The 21,695-nt window shown below is 41.0% G+C and overlaps 2 protein-coding genes across 2 annotated transcripts; one reads left to right on the top strand and one right to left on the bottom strand.

The window, feature by feature from the left end:
- Positions 1–332: 332 nt before the first annotated feature.
- On the top strand, positions 333–17,827 carry kdm7aa (lysine (K)-specific demethylase 7Aa). The gene is made up of 18 exons (XM_072455145.1): positions 333–474; positions 9,624–9,709; positions 10,708–10,825; positions 10,912–11,072; positions 12,280–12,421; positions 12,530–12,716; positions 12,790–12,952; positions 13,451–13,538; positions 13,619–13,725; positions 13,800–13,891; positions 13,968–14,054; positions 14,202–14,507; positions 14,669–14,793; positions 14,867–14,973; positions 15,056–15,147; positions 15,258–15,394; positions 15,472–15,785; positions 15,862–17,827. The coding sequence occupies exons 1-18, from the start codon at positions 377–379 to the stop codon at positions 15,948–15,950; spliced, it is 2,499 nt and encodes an 832-aa protein (XP_072311246.1). The 5' UTR covers positions 333–376; the 3' UTR covers positions 15,951–17,827.
- A 1-nt stretch (position 17,828) lies between these two features.
- ndufb2 (NADH:ubiquinone oxidoreductase subunit B2) lies at positions 17,829–19,144 on the bottom strand. Its single transcript, XM_072455146.1, has 4 exons — positions 18,935–19,144; positions 18,649–18,793; positions 18,494–18,581; positions 17,829–17,931 (listed from the first exon to the last, which is right to left on the bottom strand). The coding sequence occupies exons 1-3, from the start codon at positions 19,021–19,023 to the stop codon at positions 18,504–18,506; spliced, it is 312 nt and encodes a 103-aa protein (XP_072311247.1). The 5' UTR covers positions 19,024–19,144; the 3' UTR covers positions 17,829–17,931; positions 18,494–18,503.
- Between the last annotated feature and the right edge of the window lie 2,551 nt (positions 19,145–21,695).

The following is a 21,695-nucleotide window of genomic DNA, read 5'->3' as shown; positions in this document are numbered from 1 at the left end:
ACCCAGACTACATACCTATATGATTTATATTTTCTGGGTGCTATAGTATATCTACAATTATACATTTCCAGGTTTCGGCTACGGAAAATAACCAGAATTGCATGTTTTACCCCTATGTGGCGTCTGAACAGTGGTTCCTATTAAAAAGTGTGTTGCTGATCCATTACGTAATTCATTTGTTGAGTAATAGTAAGACCATTGTTGGAGGCCCACACACAAAACCCAGATGGAAATAAATGTTGAATAAAGTGACGTCAGGAGTGGGATTGCCCGGCGGGGGCTCTCGGCTGTTTTCGGCGGATCTTCGTGCATTTCCGTCGGCCCAGTCAAATCCCCGCCCCGCTTCATTCCTGCGTTGTTTGGGGACAGTAGGAAGATGGCGGCGGCCCCGCTGTACTGTGTCTGCCGGCAGCCCTACGATGTAAGCCGGTTTATGATCGAGTGTGACACCTGTAAAGACTGGTTCCATGGCAGGTACGTAGATCTACATGTCCACTACAGCCCTCGTCTAATGTAACTGTGAAACTGCCGAAGTTTATAGTGTAAACGCGACGGCAGATTAGCGTTGTTGACTAGCAGCTAACTTGGCTAACATGCTAGCGTTGGGCGACGGGATTTAAAGCGTCTATTGACAAGACTAAAGAAAGTGGGCTCGACTGAAACACGGGTTATGAAAGTGAAACGCATGTTTACCTATGTAAAAACACACATATCACCAGTAATCGGATCAGCTGTTGACCGGCACAGGTTAATCAGGAGCTTTGTAAACAATATGTATGTACTAAAAGCACATTAGTGACGGGAGCCGTGTCAAAGCAGTTCAGGGCTCATGGGGAATAGAAGTGCCAGACTGTGTTTTTACTTTGACATACTTTATTCTGTGAATTAAGAGTACGATGTGTGTTTTAAGATGTAAACAGTAAATAGCTTCATGTTCAGTCAGCTCTGTTGAAGCTCGCCGCTTGGGTCGGGCTTTGGGTTATTTGAGGTAATGGTAACACAGCCAGACTCTGATGTCATAAAATGTTTTCCTTGTTGTAGAGACTTGGTTCTAAGCCATTTGTTTGGTTAGCATTAAGCAACACCGTCTTTGTTCTTTTTAAACTTTGTATTACTACTTTCATTGTGTAAAGTATATATGCGTATTTATGATGTAGTCTATATTTAAATATTTTTATCAGAAATGTCCCATGTTCAGATGTGGGGCTCGTGGCTTTTGAGTGACAGCTTGAGAATTTAAATCCCCTTTCAGGAAAAAGGCACATGGCCCGGGACCCCTAGCGTCGGCTTTGGGAACTAATTATCTGTTTATTAATACTTGTGAAATCTAAATAACTAATGTCTTTCATGTTTTCTGAAGGCCTTCTCTACTATTTGATAACTCATAAGGCTGTGTATGTTTGTTCTACTCGGGGAAACGTAGGATGTCAAAAAGGTGTTGACTATGATTTTGCCTCTTGTAGTCACAGAGTGGTCAGAGGTTGGTGATGTCAGATGTGTGGGAGCGTGTCCCTGGTTACTGTTTAGGAACAATCATCTGTTTCGTTCATGTTTCAGTGACGAAAGCCATTGTGTAACCACAGTCTGCTGCCAACGAATCAGCAGCCAGAATTTGTGGCAAACTCAAGCCAGGAAAGACTGGCTGCGTGTCATGTGCCGACAGGAAAACGACCAAATGCTGGAGCTTCCCCATTTGATGACTAATAAGCAGATACACAGCTCCAAAAACAGACTTTTCTAGCCTCTTTCCCACGAGGCGAGCCAGAACGCAAGGCTCTGTGTTAAAGACGCTTTTGTTTATGTTTTCAGTACTTTGTATCTGAAGTTTTTAACTCATTCAACTATTGGCCTATTCAACTACTTCTGCCCCGCCAACTTTTTGCTCTTTTTCCCACGTGATCGGCACTCTCGTTGTAATCGCACTTCCGGTCCATCTGGAATTCCGTTGGTTGGTTTAAATGGAGAACGAGGGAAAAGTCTCACTGCTAAAACATGTTTTAAAGTGGATTGGTTTGTTTTAAAATGTCCAATGTTAACGTGCACCAACAAGTCACCAATGCATCGGATTCCCTGGGCGGCCCGAAAACGGCTTTAGTCTGTGTAGAACTTATTTTATCTCGAGGTCGGTAGGTCTATCTTAACTAATACTACCGTAAGAAGGATTAGGTTGTATGGCGGGGCCCAGACGGGCGTCTGGGATAAGGTGAATATACATTGTGTGCTTAACTCATGACTGTAAATTAAAACTACTTTACCATACCTCTAACATTTATGTTAATTCTACCATAAATAGTAAATAATATAATTATATTTTTTATAATATATATAATTATATATATAATATAATAATATAAATAATAAAAATGGGGCCATAGCAGTTAACAATTGAATACAAAATATTATATATTTTGAATGGAGTAAAGCCCTCAATGTTGCATCTAACCTGAAGCTGAAACCTATGCATAAGCTCTGCTGATAGTTGGCATCAATCTAATGAAATAAACATTTGGATATATTCCGCTAAATCATATGTGAAAATATAATCAGTTAGTGTCTTAGAAAAGTACGATAATGGAAATGATATTTTGCAGAATTATTTATAATCATCCATAACATCACCAAAACCTTCATGTACTTTTATTTTGTCACGTGATCAACACGCACTAAATGTCGGCTTGTGCTTTAAGGCCGATCTCCTAAAGTACAAATCTCTGTTGTGACTTTGGTTGTTGCCAGTGGTTAATTACAAGGGCTTCAGGGCTCCTCTCTGATAAAGACATGTTTGTAAAGACGTTCTCAAAGCTCTTTAGTGAAACGTAGGCTCTATCATTTCCAGGCCTCCAAATCATTGTCCTCATTTGAACTATAATGACCATACGATCTACTTACTTTGTTTCAGACCAATTCAGAGCTTATAAAAAACAAGTATTCAAAGCGCATTTGAGTGAGTTTGTTATTATTCATGTAATATAGTTGGAGCAGACATTTATGCGATTACCATGTCTTGTATTGGATAATAGTCCTTCAGCAGCAGTGTTGACAACCCCGTCCTTGCTTACACTCCTGCAGTTATTCTCCTCCTGCTGTTTGCCACAAAGGCATTGTTTGCAGATGTGATGTAAATGGCGGTGGTTGTGTCACATTACGTGGCCCAGACCGTGCCGGCTGTCTGCTATGCGGTGCGTGGGGGCGACCCTCTGATGAGACAGGGGAGGTGATTGATGTGAACGCACCCAAGTTCAATGCATGATCCGTCAGCGCTGCCCATTGCACACCAAAGCCAGATGGATGGCCTCAACTCAAGGGCCGACAATGTCCTGTGCGCTGTCCCATTGTTCTCGTTTGATCGTCTTAATTAATGACACATTTTGCACTCTGTTGATATGTTAAATATGCCAAAAGGACAAGAGAGAGAGAGAGAGAGGTTTACACACAATCCCTTCTGCCACTGGTCAGGAAAGTCTATTGGTTTTGGCATCAATTACCAATATTGATCAGGGCCACTCTAAATTGATTCCAAGTCAAGTTGGATTATAACAGTGTTGAGCCAAGACATTCATATTTCTGCTGTCTTTGATTTATAAAGTTGCATTGAAATCAAGAATCGTAGAGCACTGACTGAAGCAATGATTATAGCAGTCCAATGCATATATACCCGTATATATATCCTAAAAACGCATGTATACAACGTTTTGGAGTTCATGGGGCCAAAGTGATGAGTCGGCACGATTCCCTTGGCAGTGAAAAGACAGTTAAAACTAAACGTTTGCAAGCGGGGCCGTCCGAGCAGCCGTGAGACAACTCGACCTGAACCTAAAACTATTAAGTGCTGATTCGTCCCCTGGGGCCCCCCCGACGCCCCATAAAAACTAAGTGATCCTCTCTGTTGTTTACCACTCGACAATACAGACCTCCATCCCCTTTGAGGAGCAAACACTGCAGGGGTGTGAGGCTACTTCTTTTGAGTCTGTTGTTTTAATATCACTAATTTGTAAGCATATCTCTCCAAATGAACCTTCCCACACTATGCATCATTTATGTCGCATTAGAAAAACATATTTTAAAGCGGACGAGAAAAATAAGGCTGTAAACATAAATCTTATAAAGGAATATCTAATCTTAAAATGGTTTCGTTTTATAGTCTTTGTGCCGTTTTTGTCCATAATGGTTTTGGTATAGTTTTTGAATGAAAAAGTATCGGGCAGAAATAAAATGTATTTAAATGCAATTAAATATAATGATGTAATGATGCAGTCTTTCAAATTGTCACGTTTTCAATTATGACCCAAATGTAGGTGGGAGATATGAAAAAAATAAATAAATTATTGGTTATTTTGGAAATTTTAGTATAAGGAAAGTTATTAATTCGTATTATAGGGGTTATTATTAAGGGTTTAAAGTAATATTCTTGCTTTTTTATTTCGTGTTATATTTGCCATCCATTCACATTTTGTGTGATATCTTAGCCTCTGTCACAATTTACATGGACGTTTTAGCAGATTTCTGATGGACTTAATGAGGCCATAATAACATCTGAATATAGTCAACAGGATCCAAAGGTTGGCGGTTCGAATCCTGCTCTCTTCATTCAAAAATATTGATGGTTCTGTGATTACTGCTGTGTCCTCAGACAAGACGCCTGCCTCACCCCCAGTGTCTGTGTAAACTGGAGAGTGAACGTGTGGGTGAACGTGTGGGTGAACGTGTGGGTGAACGTGTGGGTGAACGTGTGGGTGAACGTGTGGGTGAACGGGTGGGTGAACGGGTGGGTGAACGACTCCTTGATTCTGAAGGTAGATGAGCTCTATAGAGGTTTTCTTCTATATTGAATTGCCCTTACTGTGTTACGTCCTTCAGCCAGGTGCGCGTTGCCCTCTCTGTTGCCTCCATACTTCATGCCCCTGTAGCTCTCTAATGTGGGCGTGTCGCGCCTCATGCAGAGTGGTTATTTAGAGCTTAAAGTAATGGTAGAGTCCACCTCCCGCCTTTGTGTTTGTGCACTGATCACTGAGGACATTATAGCTCCGAGCACAGCCTCTCTGACACAGGACGGAGGTGTCTGACGGAGGAAGTGTAGCCAAACGTTCTCATTCACTGCGGATGTTTGTGTTGGTGAGCAGAACCGTGTTGCCACAGCCTCTCTCAACAAGGAAGAACTTTGCTTTAGTGTACAAGAAGAAAGTGATAGACTGTTTACAAAGGCTGGAAAAAGAGGAAGCGATAGACCGGCCTCTGTATTACAGACTGTATCCTGGGGAAGCCATGCCTTGCATTTATGGCCTTCCAAAAATACACAAAAAGGAGGTTCCACTCAGACCCATAGTGTGCAGCACAGATTCCATCACTTACAATGTGGCCAAGCATTTAACAACTATATTGGCTCCGCTTGTGGGGAATTCGGAACATCATGTGGAAAACACGCACAACTTTGTGGATAAAGTGAAACATCTCCAACTGGACCCAGATGACCTCATGGTTTCATATGATGTTGTGTCCCTGTTCACCTGCATCCCGACCTCTGATGCAGTAGCAGCAGTGAGGATCAGACTGCAGGAAGACACCACCCTACAGGAAAGGACCAAACTGACACCTGAACACATATGTAAACTGTTGGACATCTGTCTAAACACCACTTACTTTCAATTCCGGGGACAATTTTACAGACAGATTCATGGCTGTGCCATGGGCTCGCCCGTCTCTCCCATAGTGGCCAACCTGTACATGGAGCACTTTGAGAAGAAGGCACTGTCCTCATTCTCAGGCATAGCCCCAAAACTGTGGCTCCGCTATGTCGATGATACTTTTGTAACAATCAAGAAACAAGAGCTGGAAACCTTCTCTGATCACATCAATGCTGTGGACCCACATATCAGGTTTACAAGAGAAGACGCTAAGGAGAATCGCTTGGCCTTTCTTGATTGTTCCACGATCAGAGGAGAGGACGGGAAACTCCAAATATAAGTATATAGGAAACCTACACACACGGACCAGTATCTGCTCTTTGGTTCCAACCACCCACTACAGCACAAGCTGGGGGTGATCAGAACCTTACAACACAGAGCTCAAGGTGTGCCCACCAGCTCAGAGGGCAAGAAGAAAGAGGAAAAACATGTCCGAAATGCCCTCTCAGCCTGTGGTTACCCCGCTTGGGCTCTCAACAGAGTGAAGAGAACCAAGAAGCAGGACAAAAGGGAAACTGAACAGAGAAGGAAGGGTGTCTCTATCCCTTATGTGTCTGGCCTCTCGGAAAAACTGCAGAGAATTTTTAGACAACACGAAGTCCCTGTTTATTTTAAACCAGGAAACACTTTAAGACAAAAACTGGTTCACCCAAAGGACAAGTTGCCGACTCAAAAACAGAGCAATGTAGTTTATTTGATCCAATGCAGTGAAGAAAGTTGTAAAGAACGTTACATAGGTGAGACGAAACAGCCTCTACACAAGAGGCTTTATCAGCACAGAAGAAATACTAGTTCAGGACCACAGAGCGCCGTGCATCTCCACCTTGAAGCCTCTAATCACTCGTTTGAAGACGGTGAGGTGAAGGTTTTAAGCAGGGAGAAAAGATGGTTTGAAAGAGGAGTCAAGGAAGCTATTTTTGTTAAAAAAGAAAGGCCTTCTTTAAACAGAAATGGAGGGCTAATGTTTAATCTTCCTGTTATTTATAATGGGTTACTGAACCCCTGGAAAGGTAGAGGACCAGGACCAGGACATTTAGATGCTAATCAGGTACTCAGGGTGGTTGAGCCAGGGTCTCACAAAGACAAAGAGGTTTCTAATAGCCCATTAAGATTCTGAATAGGCTAGCTCGGTAGATACAAGGGGGGAGTTTCTGTTGAAACAAACAACTCTTTCTACTTCAGGAAGGCTCCTCCCAATGGGCGGGTCTTACCACAGAACAGTATTAATATCGGAGTTCTCGACCTAAATTCTGTTATTGACAATGACTCTTGGATGAGAGTCGAAACGTCTATTTTTTCAAACTGAGTCCAGATGACTACAACTGAAGTTTTTTCTACTATGGAACACGCCTGGACGAATGAGGGATTACACCGACAACTTTGCTTTAGTGTTTTTTTTTTAAATTGTAGAACGTTACTGGACTCAAAGCAAAACACGCCACTTTAATCTGACATGGCTGCAATAGTATTAGTTGCAGGGAAGTGTGGACGATATGCTAGAAATAATAATAATATCATGACTTTCTCGCTTGGAGCCAGATCACATTGCACTCAGTATATTTCCTTCAAAATGTAAACGTCATCTGCTTCTTCTGAAAGTCCACACTTCACTGTGATTGGCTACATCCAATAGAAGGAGTGGCTAGTGAAAAGCGTGTGCATAAATCTGCACTGAACGAAGATGCAGTTAATAATGTCAGTAATATTATAAAAATAGCTGATTGTTGCAGGGATTAAGATCACACACAGTTTGACTACTTAATGAATAAAATTACTAAACGACTACATTAATGAGGGACTGCTGAATTAATGGAAAAAGAGCGTCATTAATGTCTGCTTTAAATGAACGTTTTGTTTATTTATTTATATATATATATATATATATATATATATATATATATATATAATATTTTATTATTATTATTTTTTTTAAAAGTCTCTTCTTAGTAAATGCCTTGTTGGATGTCTTCAAGCTCAACCCATTTCCATCCATTGTGGATTTCCAGCTTGTTTACATCCTGCAGCACAGCCGTGGAGTGACGCAACACATCTTCATTCCTGAGCAACACCCAGACGACACCGTGGCCTTGTTTCGGATCCCCGCTCACGTCGACCACGGCGTCTCCGTGTGCCGAGCCGGTGACACACGGGCCCGTCTGTGACACAGTGCCCTGGTTTCAGACGCGGCGTCAGCGAGGGCCCCGGGCGACCGCTCTCGTGAACCCCGAGACTCGCAGACCTGGAACCGCTCAAGTCTATTGTGTTTGTCAGCACACCTTATGAACAGATTGGTTGCACTTTATTTTGAATATCATACAACCGTTCTTATTAGGCCTGTCACAATAACTATCAGGATAAGACTGAACGATATCGACCAATCGTTCGAGACGGAACAATTATTTTTGGCTGTCAATATTTATCGTGGTCTCTCTTTCTTTATGTTGGTGGGAGACTTGTTATTTTTCTGCACTACATTTACTTTTGAGCTGTAGGCGATTAAATACCTATGACTCTTTATAGATACAAACTAAGTACTTCAGTGTTTCAATCTGCTATTTATTTATTGCAGATCAAGTTTTTTTGGATGTCAAATTAATAAACTTGCTTCTATATTGCCGATTTTCTTCAGCAATATATGGCACTTCAAAAATGTGTTATCGTTTGATAGATTTGAGATATATTTTGGGGCACATCATTTTTCGCATGTACATTTTCTTTGCAATCGCGGGCAAGTTGTATTTTTTGCCAGGTCAAGATTTGAGCTGTACATGGTTGAAATAATTATGTTTTTATATGAATAATTATTGTTTAGTTCTGCAATTTATTCATTTATTACCAATCATCTCATGCCTTTTAACAAAACTGTACATTTTTAAATGGTTTTCCTGGTGCCAATTATGTCAGACTCTGTTGCATGAAGTAGTTACATTAGCCTTTTATTGCGATATCGTAGCAAATATCGTCCTGCAAAATCTGTCGTTGTGAAAGATCTAAACCTTCAGCTTGCCAGAGTTCCACAAAACAATACTATTCTTAACTAAAATGAAGTACCATTGTTCTAGGTTTCAATTAAATGAAAACGCCAATCTTATGACTTCGTATACCACACAAAATATAAACTTGTGCCCTTGAACCACTAATGAAGTAAGTACTTTCTGACGGCTGCGTGGGTGACTGCAGGCTGAGGCGGGGCCGCTCAGTGGGACTGTTTATGGTCCGGTTTCACACGACCCTGCCACTTCCTGATGAGTTAATGACCCTGGGCTTTATTTCCTCTTACAGTTTCCTGCCATGTCCTCCCAGATCAAAGTGGGAAAACTGCATTCAGCTCTACTGCTCCTCCAAGTCCTTTCTGTTCTCTCAAGACGTCACTCATTGTACTTTATTGTACTTTTGAGTGCCACACAATCTTCATCCAAGCTAGAATCGACATGGCTCTCCTGATGGATATGAAAAACTGTTAACAAATTCTCATATGCAATTTGTGAAGAGTAAATCACGCTCGTTGCCATTATTTCTTTTATCGTAAAGTGGCCCATGTTCAGGCAGTTTTACTCTCGGAAATGTTGGATAGTCTGACATTGTGACCTCCATCTCGTCTATAAATGTGATAGCTTAATTTTACTCACTAAAAGTTGAGTTTAGATTTTAAAAGTGAAATGCATTTGTGACTTTAATGTGTAAAGTTGGTTAAATAGTGAATTGACTTGGTATTTGTGCTCTAAAGCTTGCAACAACGGAATGCGAGTCGACTGTTGCAAGAGGCGATGCTGTTAAAATGAGTAATAAACGCAATTTGAGGGCAGGGCCTTTTCTCCAGCTATTTATTTCTTTTCCAGCAGTTACATGTTTAGGCATTGGACCAAAACGTCTATTTCAGATCAGTAGAAATGTTCTTATCAACGGGAATACTAATGTTTAATGTGTGTCTTCTGTTTTCAGCTGTGTGAAGGTGGAAGAGCATCAGGCGGTGGATATTGACGTTTACCATTGTCCCAACTGCGATGTTGTACATGGACCCTCTTTAAGTAAGTGATGATGTCAATCAGAGCATCAGTATTACTTTTATTTAAAGCCACATTATACTTGTTTCTGCCTCTTTGCTCATTACTCCTCTACTACTACCTCTAATTGTTTATTTCAAAAGATTTATTTTAGTTAATTTGGGGGGGAAAGGCTCCGGAACCAATTTTAAAAAAGCATCAAATCTTCCCACTAATTAAAATTCTTGCTATTTAACCTTGTATCACACAAACGACAGAAGATTCCACACATACAGCCCTCCATAAACCAATATTTGTTTTGGTTCACAATGATGCATCTGTCACCAAACCAGTACATCAAGTGCTACCTGATTATTTTTAAAACTGGTTTTATTTTTGACTACAGAGTAAAAGGTGATTACACTACATAGAATATGTAGTGTAATCACAACATTTTAAATTGTAACATGTTGAATTACTGTGTTACAAAATGGTAAAGTAAAGTAATCCCTTACTTTGTTACTGGTTACTGCCCAACACTCACTTTGGTCTTACTTTCTGAGTTTTTGGAGTTTTCCTCTGGGCAGTAAAACCTGTCTTGGGGTAAGAGTGTCTTACTTGGGGTCTGTTGTCGCTTGTGGGGGAAGGGAGCGGGTTGACCCCTGAGCCCCCGGGGCACACATTAACAAACTAATTGAATGGAGTTGGAGGCGGCCCTCTTCGATTGGACAACCTTTTGTGCCTTTTGGAAAAGTTATTTATGAAAGTATGTTTACTTTTCACGAATCCTTTACAAATATCTAATTCTACGCTTCTAAAACAAACTCTTTTTGGCCGAAGCCATGATTTATTGCAATCAACAATACTTTAATTAAATAAAAAATGATTTCAGAACAATTTTATTGAGCTTCTAATTCCATGAGCGTTCAGCCAAAGTGCTATAAATAATGAACTGTTAAGTGCATTTTACGAGATCATGATATTTGGTCACTGTACATGCTATGGATGCTATGACTTATCTACAATTGTCTTTTTGTTTGCAGTGAAAACACGCAACAACTGGCACAGACATGATTACACGGAGCCAAATGATGGAACAAAACCGGTGCAGGCAGGCACACCAGTGTTTGTCAAGGAGCTGCAGAACAGAGTGTTTGCTGGGTACATTTAGCAATCATTTTTAAGAAATAACAACCATGACTCAGTTTATGTTCCAAATGGGGAAAAAAAATAGTTTTCTTTTGCAGTGGTGAGGAAATCTTGTTGCGGATGAAGGGTGAGCAGGTGACTCCTCGCTACCTGGAGAGGCATGGCTTTAACTACCCCATCGCCGTCACTGAGATGGAGGGTTTGGGCCTCAAACTTCCCCCTACTACTTTCTCTGTCAAAGATGTGGAGGAGTATGTGGGTGAGTCTTACTGTCACACATGTATTTGTTTAGGGTCATGAGGCTGCCACCAGAGCGATCAGATTCACGGTAACACATTAGCCGCTGTCCTTTGGGAGAGATGTGAGCTATGATAGGAACATACAGTATCCTCGGTCCGGATTAAAATGGGAGAATGTAACAAAAAACGGTCATTTAAGTGGCCGTATCTGAGCAGGCGCCATCTGTGTGTCAATATGAACAAGCTTCCATGCTCACAGGGTTTTTACCCACTTATCAGGGCAGGCTGAGTGACTCTTAAACGAGTGAAACGAGCTTTCATTGCCCTCTTGATGACCACTAGGCCTCCATATTGAAATGGGCTGCCACTATCCGGCTCCGATTACAAGCCCATTACTAAACCCTCTGGTGTTTTTATTGTCAAGTTCAAATTACACCGTCTCTTTCTCGCATTATCTTGATCAGCGATGTCCTATTGAATGTTAACTTTCAAACAGGTGTTGTAACCGGGGACAGACTCGTATCAAGTTACATTTCTTACAACTGGGGCACAATGGGGGTAGAAGAGTGTATTATTGCTCTGGATTGCAGGGACTACTCAATATTTTAAGCTTAATTGCTAAAATACTCTGTAGAACTCTAAGCTTTTGTGTCTGTGTGTCAATAATAACAATGCCCGATAACTGGGTAAAGTAAATGTCAGCTTGCTGTAGGTTATGTTGAACCCTCTGGCTCCTTGAACTGACCCGGGTCCAGCTGTTGGCTGTCATCAGATGCTGGCCAGCTGGGCTCAGAGTGAGGGAGTGAGAGAGAACACTTGGGTAATAAAAGGTGTTTGGGAGGGTGCAGGGAAAATGCAACAACCAGCTGTGTGCTTCACTTTTGCACCGGCTCTGCCTCCTCACCCTGGTGTGATGAGAACTAACGCACTCCTTTGAACTTTCTTTTTCAAGAATGTTGTCAACACTGTAAATGCAATAAGTGGAACTTACTTATTCAAAGTGCCCTCTTTCCTGTGCTCTTTTTTGATTCCTGTCTTGAATACGTTGTTTGGCCACAGTGATGTACTATATAGTCTTTGGTCTAGGTATTGAGAACCATTTCAAAAGGATTCCATTGCACAGAAAAGGTTTATTACAGAATTCACAAACATAGGAAAAATGCTAGTGGTATATCAAGTGTGTAAACTAATAATCAAATGAATAATCTTAATTATGTTAAAACACAGGTGGGGACAAAGTTATTGATGTGATCGATGTAGCGCGACAGGCAGACAGCAAGATGAAGCTGCGTGAGTTCATCAAGTATTACACGAAGCCCCATAAACCTAAGGTCCTGAACCTCATCAGCCTGGAGTTCTCAGACACAAAGTAAGTAATACATCTGTTCGATATGACACAAAACAAATATAATATTGTTGAATGTGTATGGCCTGCAAACATCAGTCCATAACAATCCCTTTTTCCTTGTCCTTGCAGGATGTCGAAGTTGGTGGAGGTCCCTGATGTAGCCCAGAAACTGTCCTGGGTAGAGAACTACTGGTCTGCCGACTCCTTCTTCCCCAAACCGTTTGTGCAGAAGTACTGCCTCATGGGAGTCAAAGACTGCTACACAGACTTCCACATAGACTTTGGGGGCACCTCGGTCTGGTACCATGTTCTCTGGGTGAGTCTTTATAGAACATTGTGACTGATAACTTCACAAAAGTTTCTCTAACAATTATATTTTTACCCACTAGGGTGAAAAGGTATTTTATTTGATACAGCCCACATTGGACAACCTTGCACTATATGAAGCATGGAGCTCCTCACCCAATCAGAGTGAAGTGTTTTTTGGGGACAGAGTGGACAAATGTTACAAGTGTGTTGTGCCCCAAGGAACAACCTTACTCATCCCCACAGGTTTGTATTTTCCCTGCCATGTTGTTTTATTTGGGTGTGGTATGTGGCATAGTGTCAGAAAACCCATTATGAAGCCTTAATCCTTTGGGTCGTCTCCATGTGAACTTTGCGATCCCCCTGAAACTTGGTGGACAAAGCCTGAATCAGTCTGGATGCCATTCTTTTCTCAGCAGGCCATAGCATCTTTGTCAGAGGGGGGGTTGGTCAGCCGAGACATTATCAGAGCCGTTCGTCCAATTCCCATTCTCTACTGGCCTCTGCTTTTTCTCACTTTCAAATGTCTCCTCCCTCAGATAATAGGGCTCCTTTACTTATTCTTACTATCCATATTATTGTTTGTTTATATAGTTAAATGTATAATCTCTGGTATGTGCGGAGTCAATTGCTATAGTTGACAATTACATTGAAAATACATGAAATTAAGTAAATATTACCGTTGTCTCTCTTTAAACGCGACTCTTATCTGTGTCATATGTTTGGTTTTGCTGCCCCCTACAGGCTGGATCCATGCTGTTCTTACCTCTCAGGACTGCATGGCATTTGGAGGAAATTTCCTTCACAATCTTAATATTGGCATGCAGCTCAGGTAAGTGGACTACAATAATACAAACCGACATAGTTCTTGTTGGCCAATACATAAGTCATCATATACCGATTGTTTGACAGGTGCTATGAAATGGAACGGCGACTAAAAACACCAGACCTTTTCAAATTTCCATACTTTGAGGCCATTTGTTGGTATGTGGCAAAAAATCATCTGGAAACTCTAAAAGGTTTGTTTTTTCAGCTGTCCACTTGAAACGTATGAATGGGAGAACATTTCAATAATATATTTTGCTTTTCTCAGAGCTCAGAGAAGACGCTTGTCCACCACCAAATTATCTGGTAGATGGAGTCAAGGCTATAATTGGTGCACTAAAGACTTGGTTGAAAAGAGAGGTGAGTAAATCCCTGTTGCTCTTTAGTTTTGGATTCTTGAGTGTACTTAATGTGTACTTAATAAACTGTTGTTTAGGTCACAGAGCCCAATAGTGAAGTACCGGACAATATCAGGCCTAACCATCTCATTAAAGAGCTGACCAAGGAAATACGTCACCTTGAGGTATGATTTAAAAAAAACATATTTATATATAATATATATATATTTATATTTTTTTAAATGAAAAGATGACGGCTATTGCTATAAGTGTTCAGTAGTCAGTAGTATAAATATACTGACCCTTTACTTCAGTACTTTTCTCATCAACAGGAAGAACCATTAAACTGTAATAAGACAGTGAAACCTCAGGGAAGTGCTTGTGGAGTAGGACCTGGATCAAACAGTTGTCCAGCTACTCGCTCCACTCTAGAAAGGCTATGCCAGGCCCGGCGTGCCAGGAGAGCTGCCAGGCGGCTGAGGGAGCAGCGGGAGCAGCAGCAGCAGCAGCAGCAGCAGCAGCAGCAGCAGCAGCAGCAGCAGCTGCTGCTAAACTCAAAGCTGCCCTCCAACCTGGACATCTTGGAGCAGCACACCAAGGAAGTGCTGAAGAGACTGGAAGTAGGCCCTCTTGAAGAGGCAAGTCTTGTAGCAGTTACCTAGTTTTGTTGTCAATCTAAAGGTGCTTTATTGGTTCAGCATTTCTACTGTATATTTGTGGGGCTTGAATGGTTTTCATTGCATCTGTTTTGGAATGATCAAGTATGATGCATGTTAAAAACGCACACCTTTTCTCATAGGATGCTGCATTCTGTGCAAAGGTCCATGGAAAACTCAACAAGGTTTCAACTGCCTCTGCAGCAGCTGCAGAGACATTGGATGACAACCACTTGCGGCTAATGTTTGTTAATGGAAGAATTATCAGGTAATGTTTGTGTCACTTTTGTACTCGCACATTTGCCAAAAGTGTATATGCTCAAACTGTTTTCACATTGCAGAGATTTTAGAAAACCTGGGAACAGCCCAGTCAAAACAGAGGGTGAAACTTCATCCATTGGCCAAAGTCGACCAAATTGCAGCTCGATTGATAGAAATACACTTCATGGTAAGTCACTTTACACAATAACTCAAACCAATGTATCAAACATAAAATGTGTCCAATTTTGAACTTTTGACTTTTTTTCCAGATGATCTGACAGGCAAAACAAACCTCAGGGAAGAAGCTTCAGGACACTCAAGTGTGTCAGATGTGGAGTCAGAAAGTGACTTTCGTACACGGGTAAATATTTATTTCTAGTAATTTGAGAGTTTAGATCAACCAGAAAATATATTGTAGTTCTTGGTTTAAAATACCTTATGCCTTTTGTTTTTCTCATTTTTTAAACAAAGCATCGCAAAGTGTCGCCTCTCTCTTCTTCTGATGAGGATACAGACAGTTCCCCAGAGGATGAGGCCCAAACCTCACCTGAACAAAAGATGGACCAGTCCAATCAGGAACTCAGGCATCAACACAGACCACTGAAACGGTGAGTAACTAATCAAACCCAATACATGTTAGGTCCTTATTCGATGTCTGAGAAAATTATGATTTCCCTTTTTGTAGAGAACATCCTACCTCACCCAGCACAGAAGAAGCCATTCAGGGGATGCTGTCTATGGCTGGTCTCCTGTGCTCCAAGACAGAGAAGGTGGAGCTGTCCCAGGAGCCGTGGTGGTCCAGCCCGAGTCAGCATTCACTGCAGGGAAACAAGAGCCCCATCGACAGCCAAGGAAACAGCAGCGAGGCCTGGGACAATCGAGGTATGCCCAGCCCAGAGATGGAGTACCAGTACTGTGATCCCTCCATGTCTCCCCCTCTGCATCCCTCCAAAAGACAAACGCCGAACCCCCCACCCATAAGCAATCAGGCTACAAAAGGTTTGTCATCCCTATGCTTTGTCTAATGCACAAGCACTTGTTAAGTACTAATCCTAATCACTTTCTTGTTTTTCAGGCAAGAGGCCTAAAAAGGGAATGGCTACAGCCAAGCAGAGACTGGGCAAGATTTTGAAACTGAACAGACACAGCAGGGTCTTTGTATAACTTTCATTTGAGTGAAGTGAGAAGCGGACTATTTTTGACAAGTTGAATTTTGAACTTGTTTGAAACCGATTTACTTTTGTCTAACACAAAGAAAGACACTGCCTGGCGACCATAACTGAAAGAATCTAAAGACTTAGGTGCATGCTGGAGACAGGGTATTGTAATTGATAAGAGCAAATGCACGACTTTGCCACAAGCACACTATAAAAAACAGGAGCTTCTAAATTTGAAGACGGAAGAATGCGAGCTGAAACTTAAAGGGAATTGGAGACAAAAATTAACACAGCTGCTTGTTCTTGTTGCTAGAGGAAGCAGCGCCGATTCTTAAGCTTCTTATTTTCATTCTGCAGCACACGATACACGATTCAAAAGGCATACAGAAGCCAAAAGGGTACATGTGCTGTGTGTTTCAGACGGTGCTAAGGACGAGCCAGTGACACTGTCACTGATTAAATGGTGCTTATTTTTATTTTGTTCATACTTTGTCCTTTTCGGTCTTTGTCTCCCTTTATATCAATCACACCAGCAATAATGACATGGAGGAGAAGACTTTAGCTGCACTTGTTTGCAGTGCTGTAAAATGTGTGCGTACCATTACAGACTTGCACAACTGAGTGCAAAAAACTTAATTTTGAGACGGCAAGTCTAAGGATTATTTCCGCAAAAAGAACTCTGCAGTCTCTTCAGTTTTTAAAAACATGAGATTTGTGAGTAAATAGCCCTGAAATGGATTTGCGGAAATTGTTTTATTTATTATGTTTTCCTGTGATTTCTTTTTTGTATTTGTTATCTCTAAAAATTCTGAATGATGTATTTATTATGGAAACAGATTTTATTATATTTTGACCCAAACCAATTCTAAGGTGTGTTTTTAAACCTTTTCTAAATGTGTATGTTTAGATTTAAAGTCCACATCTTCTGTTCAGTGATTTCAAGTCTCGTATTGCTTCTACTCTGTTGCATTAATAGGTTCCTTCTGTTTTTTTCTCTGTTAAATCACTGCTATCTGGCTGTGTTTGTGGTGCAAACCGGATTAATGTAAATTTATATTTACACCTCAGCTTTCGTTGCCTAGTGCCACTTGACAATTAGCAAAAAAAGATATTTCTGAGCCACTGGTTAATCCAAAGTAGTTAATGTCCGAATCGAATGACTGGGGAAATTTTGAATGTTTTTGTTTTTGATAATGCCAGTGCTGAACGTGGGGCGCGTATCAAGATGTGCAGATCTTGAACCTCAGGGTATGATGCCATGGACATGAACTTTTGATTAACAACCAGCCACATCATCGAGGCAAACGACCCTCTCAGTATTTCCCAAACTACTCACTTCAAGCAGCTTTTATATTGGGAAGTATTTCATGTTTTGTGTTATGGACCCAAGTTTTCCACTGGTCAGTAATTATGCATTTTGAATAACTGTTTATCAGGTGCGTGTATTTGATATTTCAATTTTAACTCATTCTCCTTACACTTGAGTTGCAGTAACTCTTAAGTACTTTCTATTCCAATTAAACTGATGCCAAGTAGCTTAGAGGAAAGCGGGCTGAGATTTTAAAAAAAAAAATACCCTGCTCTAACTACTGCAGACATCAGCATGGGACTGAACAATTTACATTTTCACACTTCACAACTTTTTACTCTGCATGTTAATTCATTGAAAACATCACCTGAGCCACAGGCACTGTTTACTAAGCTACCACACTTTACTCCATTTGCTTTTGTATTAAACTTTGTTAAATGTTTGGTGCTGTTATGCAATAGTTTTTGTTAAAAGCTTTTGGTTTAAGAATATACACTGGCTAACTGTGACACTGTTCAGGCATTGCTTTGTTTATAAATTTCAAATGTGTGTAAATAAATTTGAAAATGAAAACACTTAAATTGGGTATGGATTTTACTTCAAACATGAAGCCTTTATTTTACACAAGATAAGTAGTTATATGTACACATGGTGTTTCATTCCAGACTTGATTAACGTTCTGCAAGAAATAAAATGGACAATTAACACATTTTCTGCACAGTAGCAAATTATGTTCCACACCTCTTTATAGTGACATTTCACTGTAGCAAGCAGCAAAAGGTTCTGTTATTACTGTTGAATAATTAGCTATGTAACATTTCTGAACCTTGCATGTATTGTCCGGGGTAAGAATGTATTTTCTAATCGTGAGTAATATCACTTTCATGTGCAAGTTGGGCAATTTGGATGGAAGATTCTGATTGTTCACCTGACTCGTGTGTGTTTATGTGGTTTTGGTCAGAGAACATATCTGCAATAGTTCTCCCAAGCCTTTCGAGTTATCTTACACATGAACATGGCTTTAGTACAAAGATGTAGGCAGGGATAGGGGGCAAGTGAAACTGATTTTTTGAATGAGCACTCAAGCCTCAAATGCAGAACATTGCAAGATTACTTACTTACATTGCATGAATCAATTGAAATCAAACTTTGGGCTGATGGTTAGGGAACAAAATAATAATATGGTAACAATATGTCCCGTCTATACACATACAAGTTTGGGTAAATTAAATAGTGTTTACCATGATAAACTCATTCTTCTTCATCATCAGCTGGGATGCCCAGTTCCTCGTCAGTCCACGCGGAGGCGTCAGGCCATGCGAAGTGACCCTGTCGTACAAAACAACAATTCAGCGTGTCGTAAATGTACACAAAACATGTACAATAATGTACACACCAAGACTGCGTCCGGATCGTGCCAGCAATGCCAAAGTATCCAAAACCACATAGCACCGCTGATCAGCTCGGACTCAAATTTCTGTTTCTTGGTAATCTGTGGATACTGCCTGTACTGTGGCTCAATGTGTGGCCCACCACTTCCACTGAAAACGGATCGGATATTAGAATTAATACTATTCATATCATATCATTGTAACAACGGAGAATATAAGTCATCGGTTTTTATTGTGATATTAGCCTTGCCTCGGTTAGCCCACATGCTAACAGTGTCTGCAGTGACTTACTTTCTCGTCGTTACACGTCGTGGACCTCCTCCTCGGAGCAGCCTTGAACTAGTCCGTAAAACTCCCACTGCTCTTCCCAAATAGGACATTTTCACTTCGCACGAAAACACACTCTTGTGTGATTTGTGTGCAAAGGTATATCCTCTGAAATGTCACCTTCCCCTCTACTAATACAGGACCTTGGAAGAACAGACGCTATTATTGGACAAGCCCAAAATGACGTATATTGTAACTAAGCGTTGATTGGCTGATGGTAGTGCACTCTGAAGTCTATAAAGTCTGAAGAATAAAGTCTATTGTCGAAAAGTCTGAGGAATAAAGTCTGGCGGTAATGCAACAAATGGATGCCAACCGCCATAAAACAACAACAACAACAACAAAGTCTATTGTTTAAGACGTACAACTACAGAGGGTGGCGGTAATGTAACACTTGGATACCAACTGCCATAAAACGTAATGTATTGTCAAATAAAACTGTTTCACAGTATTTATATTAGAAAAGTATATCAGTGCTTTTTCTTTTTAAATTATTGTTGTTTCAGCACTCGGGTTAGGGTTATACTCCCTTATAAACTCCCAGAACATCTACCTTCTACAGTTGCCTACATGTTTTTCTCTAGACTCAGACTGTCTGTCAGACTTTTAGTTTTTCATGATCCCCTTTATTTAGACCCACTGGTTACTGTAACAAGTTTGTCTGGCTCTTTGTCTGAAAGGGGTTGGGCCTGGTTAGTGCCGTTGATATGATACATCCATGATTAGTTCTTGGATGGGAGAAAGCTGGAACGCCAGGTGCCACAGGGGGGCGGCAGTATATTCTAGCATTGTGTTCTTGGGCAAGACACTTCTTCCACCTGGACTCCGGTCTCCAAACGAGTTTGAGAGTGAACGCGGGCAACGGACGGACACACATTGTTCCAATCCGGCGTGTTTACAGCACGCGTCTCATATATGTTCATTTAAAAGCACTGTCCGTACAAAATAATAGTAATAAAACAGCCCTGTATTATGCCCCTTAACTTAGGGGATGGTGGGATGCCATATCCAAGACTGCATTTGTGAATAATCCAACTCATTTAGGAAGAGACACAAGTGACTCCAATCAATTGGGGCCATTGGGACTGTGCAAAAAGGTGAAAAAAAGAAGAGGCAATTAATTTCACTTATCATCCCTTTATTTTAATTTGAGCAGTTTGGACCTGTTTTTAAGAAGCACATGGGAACCGAGCGAGTATGAATTTTTTTGAGCTGGACTATGCGGCATTACCTGTCCAAATCTATGTTACAAAGAGATGGGCCACTAGGTGGAGGCAAAGCTCCATTTAATCACAATTTGCAATAAAATTGCAGCAACAACACAGACAATAAAGTATCTTTAATTCTTATTCACAACTTCTGTATCATGTCATTACAAATGTAATCATAGCCACTATTGGAACTATGATTTTTAACCACAATCTAGGTGTGTTTTACATTGGGCCATAAGAGCACTGATAAGCATTGGCCACAACAAATGCTGTGCATCTATACTCATGTGCAAGTTATAAAACAGAACATACGGTGGCTAATAGACTGTAAAAGGGATTATCTTGACATGGAACAAAAACAGGAAATAACCCTGAATCGAGAGCGCGCATGACGCCACCCAGACACGACCGGCTCAAAAAATGGCTGAAAATCGTGGATGTGGTTGAAAATTCTCGGCGCCATCTTGTTCCCAGTCGATTAAGTTCACCTATCTTATCAAGACAAGATTTAATCCTTCGTAAAAAATAAAAATAAATCAAGTGCCTGAGCTGTTATTGTCAATGTCGTGTCGTGGCATAAAAACGCGGACAGGTATATCAGGGTGTTTGTCAGTTTGTAACTGCCCTTGATACTTAATGGCGTCTGGTCGGTGTTGCTCTCCGGTTGCACCCTGCGCCCCTCTCCCCGTGTAGAGCCCGCCCACAAATTCAACTCACATGATGTCATCTCAGACCAGTGAACTTCTACTGTCCACTTTAGTATCCAATTCCGCGATTAAAAACGACACAATTAATATGTCTCAGTGTATTTTAGATCCGCGGTGACCGCCCACACCTTTAGTCCAGCGTCTCTGGTCAGTTTTGACGAGGCCTATGTTAATCCGTCACGTAAAAAAGTCAATAACACTGCGCATGCGCGGAGAGATGCGGCTTGGAGGAGAGGGTCAAGAGATAGGAACGCATGAGAACCATGTTTTAACACATGATGTCAAAAGATCTTTCTGTAGACGTGCCCCACCGCACTGTGTGTAATCTATAGAATACCAGATGAAAAGCCGTTGTCAGTTTTCAACAGTCACAATCTGTGACATGTCATATGCTGCACGTTATTCCTCCACAATGATTTGGGGCTATATATATTTTTATTATGAAGATAGGGTACCCGATGAGGGGTTACGTAAGCCTCTGACTTTCAGGCGATTCTAGGTGTTGTAGTGTCAATACAATCATATTGTTTTAAATGTTGTACTTTTACACTATTGCAATTGGCACTGATTGAACAAAGTAATAACGTTAGAAGCGTCAATACACACCTTAATTCTAGTCTGTTTTTTTTTTCTTTCTCAGAGCGCATGACATTCGTGACGTATAAGTCTAGCGGATTCGGAAGACTCAACCAGTTTCTCATCAGATTAGTTCGTTGTATGGAAGAGAGATATCCCCTTTAATCGACGGCTCTATGACATGGTCCGTGACATGGTCCGTGAACGCGCATGGAGTTCGGCCATAGCCCC

This window comes from Eucyclogobius newberryi, unplaced genomic scaffold, assembly GCF_026437365.1.
Source record: "Eucyclogobius newberryi isolate DKJ021-1_F unplaced genomic scaffold, fEucNew1.0.hap1 SCAF_2, whole genome shotgun sequence".
Lineage (NCBI taxonomy): Eukaryota > Metazoa > Chordata > Actinopteri > Gobiiformes > Gobiidae > Eucyclogobius > Eucyclogobius newberryi.
This window is presented reverse-complemented; position numbering and strand designations above follow the sequence as displayed.

Bases quoted from the DNA above. Each gene is read 5' to 3' on its own strand.
- kdm7aa (XM_072455145.1), top strand. From the start codon at position 377: ATGGCGGCGGCCCCGCTGTACTGTGTCTGCCGGCAGCCCTACGATGTA. The intron at 9,710-10,707 runs GTAAGTGATGAT...TTTTGTTTGCAG, and splicing joins TGTACATGGACCCTCTTTAA to TGAAAACACGCAACAACTGG. The intron at 12,422-12,529 runs GTAAGTAATACA...TTGTCCTTGCAG, and splicing joins CTGGAGTTCTCAGACACAAA to GATGTCGAAGTTGGTGGAGG.
- ndufb2 (XM_072455146.1), bottom strand. From the start codon at position 19,023: ATGTCCTATTTGGGAAGAGCAGTGGGAGTTTTACGGACTAGTTCAAGG. The intron at 18,794-18,934 runs GTAAGTCACTGC...ATCCGTTTTCAG, and splicing joins CGACGTGTAACGACGAGAAA to TGGAAGTGGTGGGCCACACA. The intron at 18,582-18,648 runs GTGTGTACATTA...TTTGTACGACAG, and splicing joins ACGATCCGGACGCAGTCTTG to GGTCACTTCGCATGGCCTGA.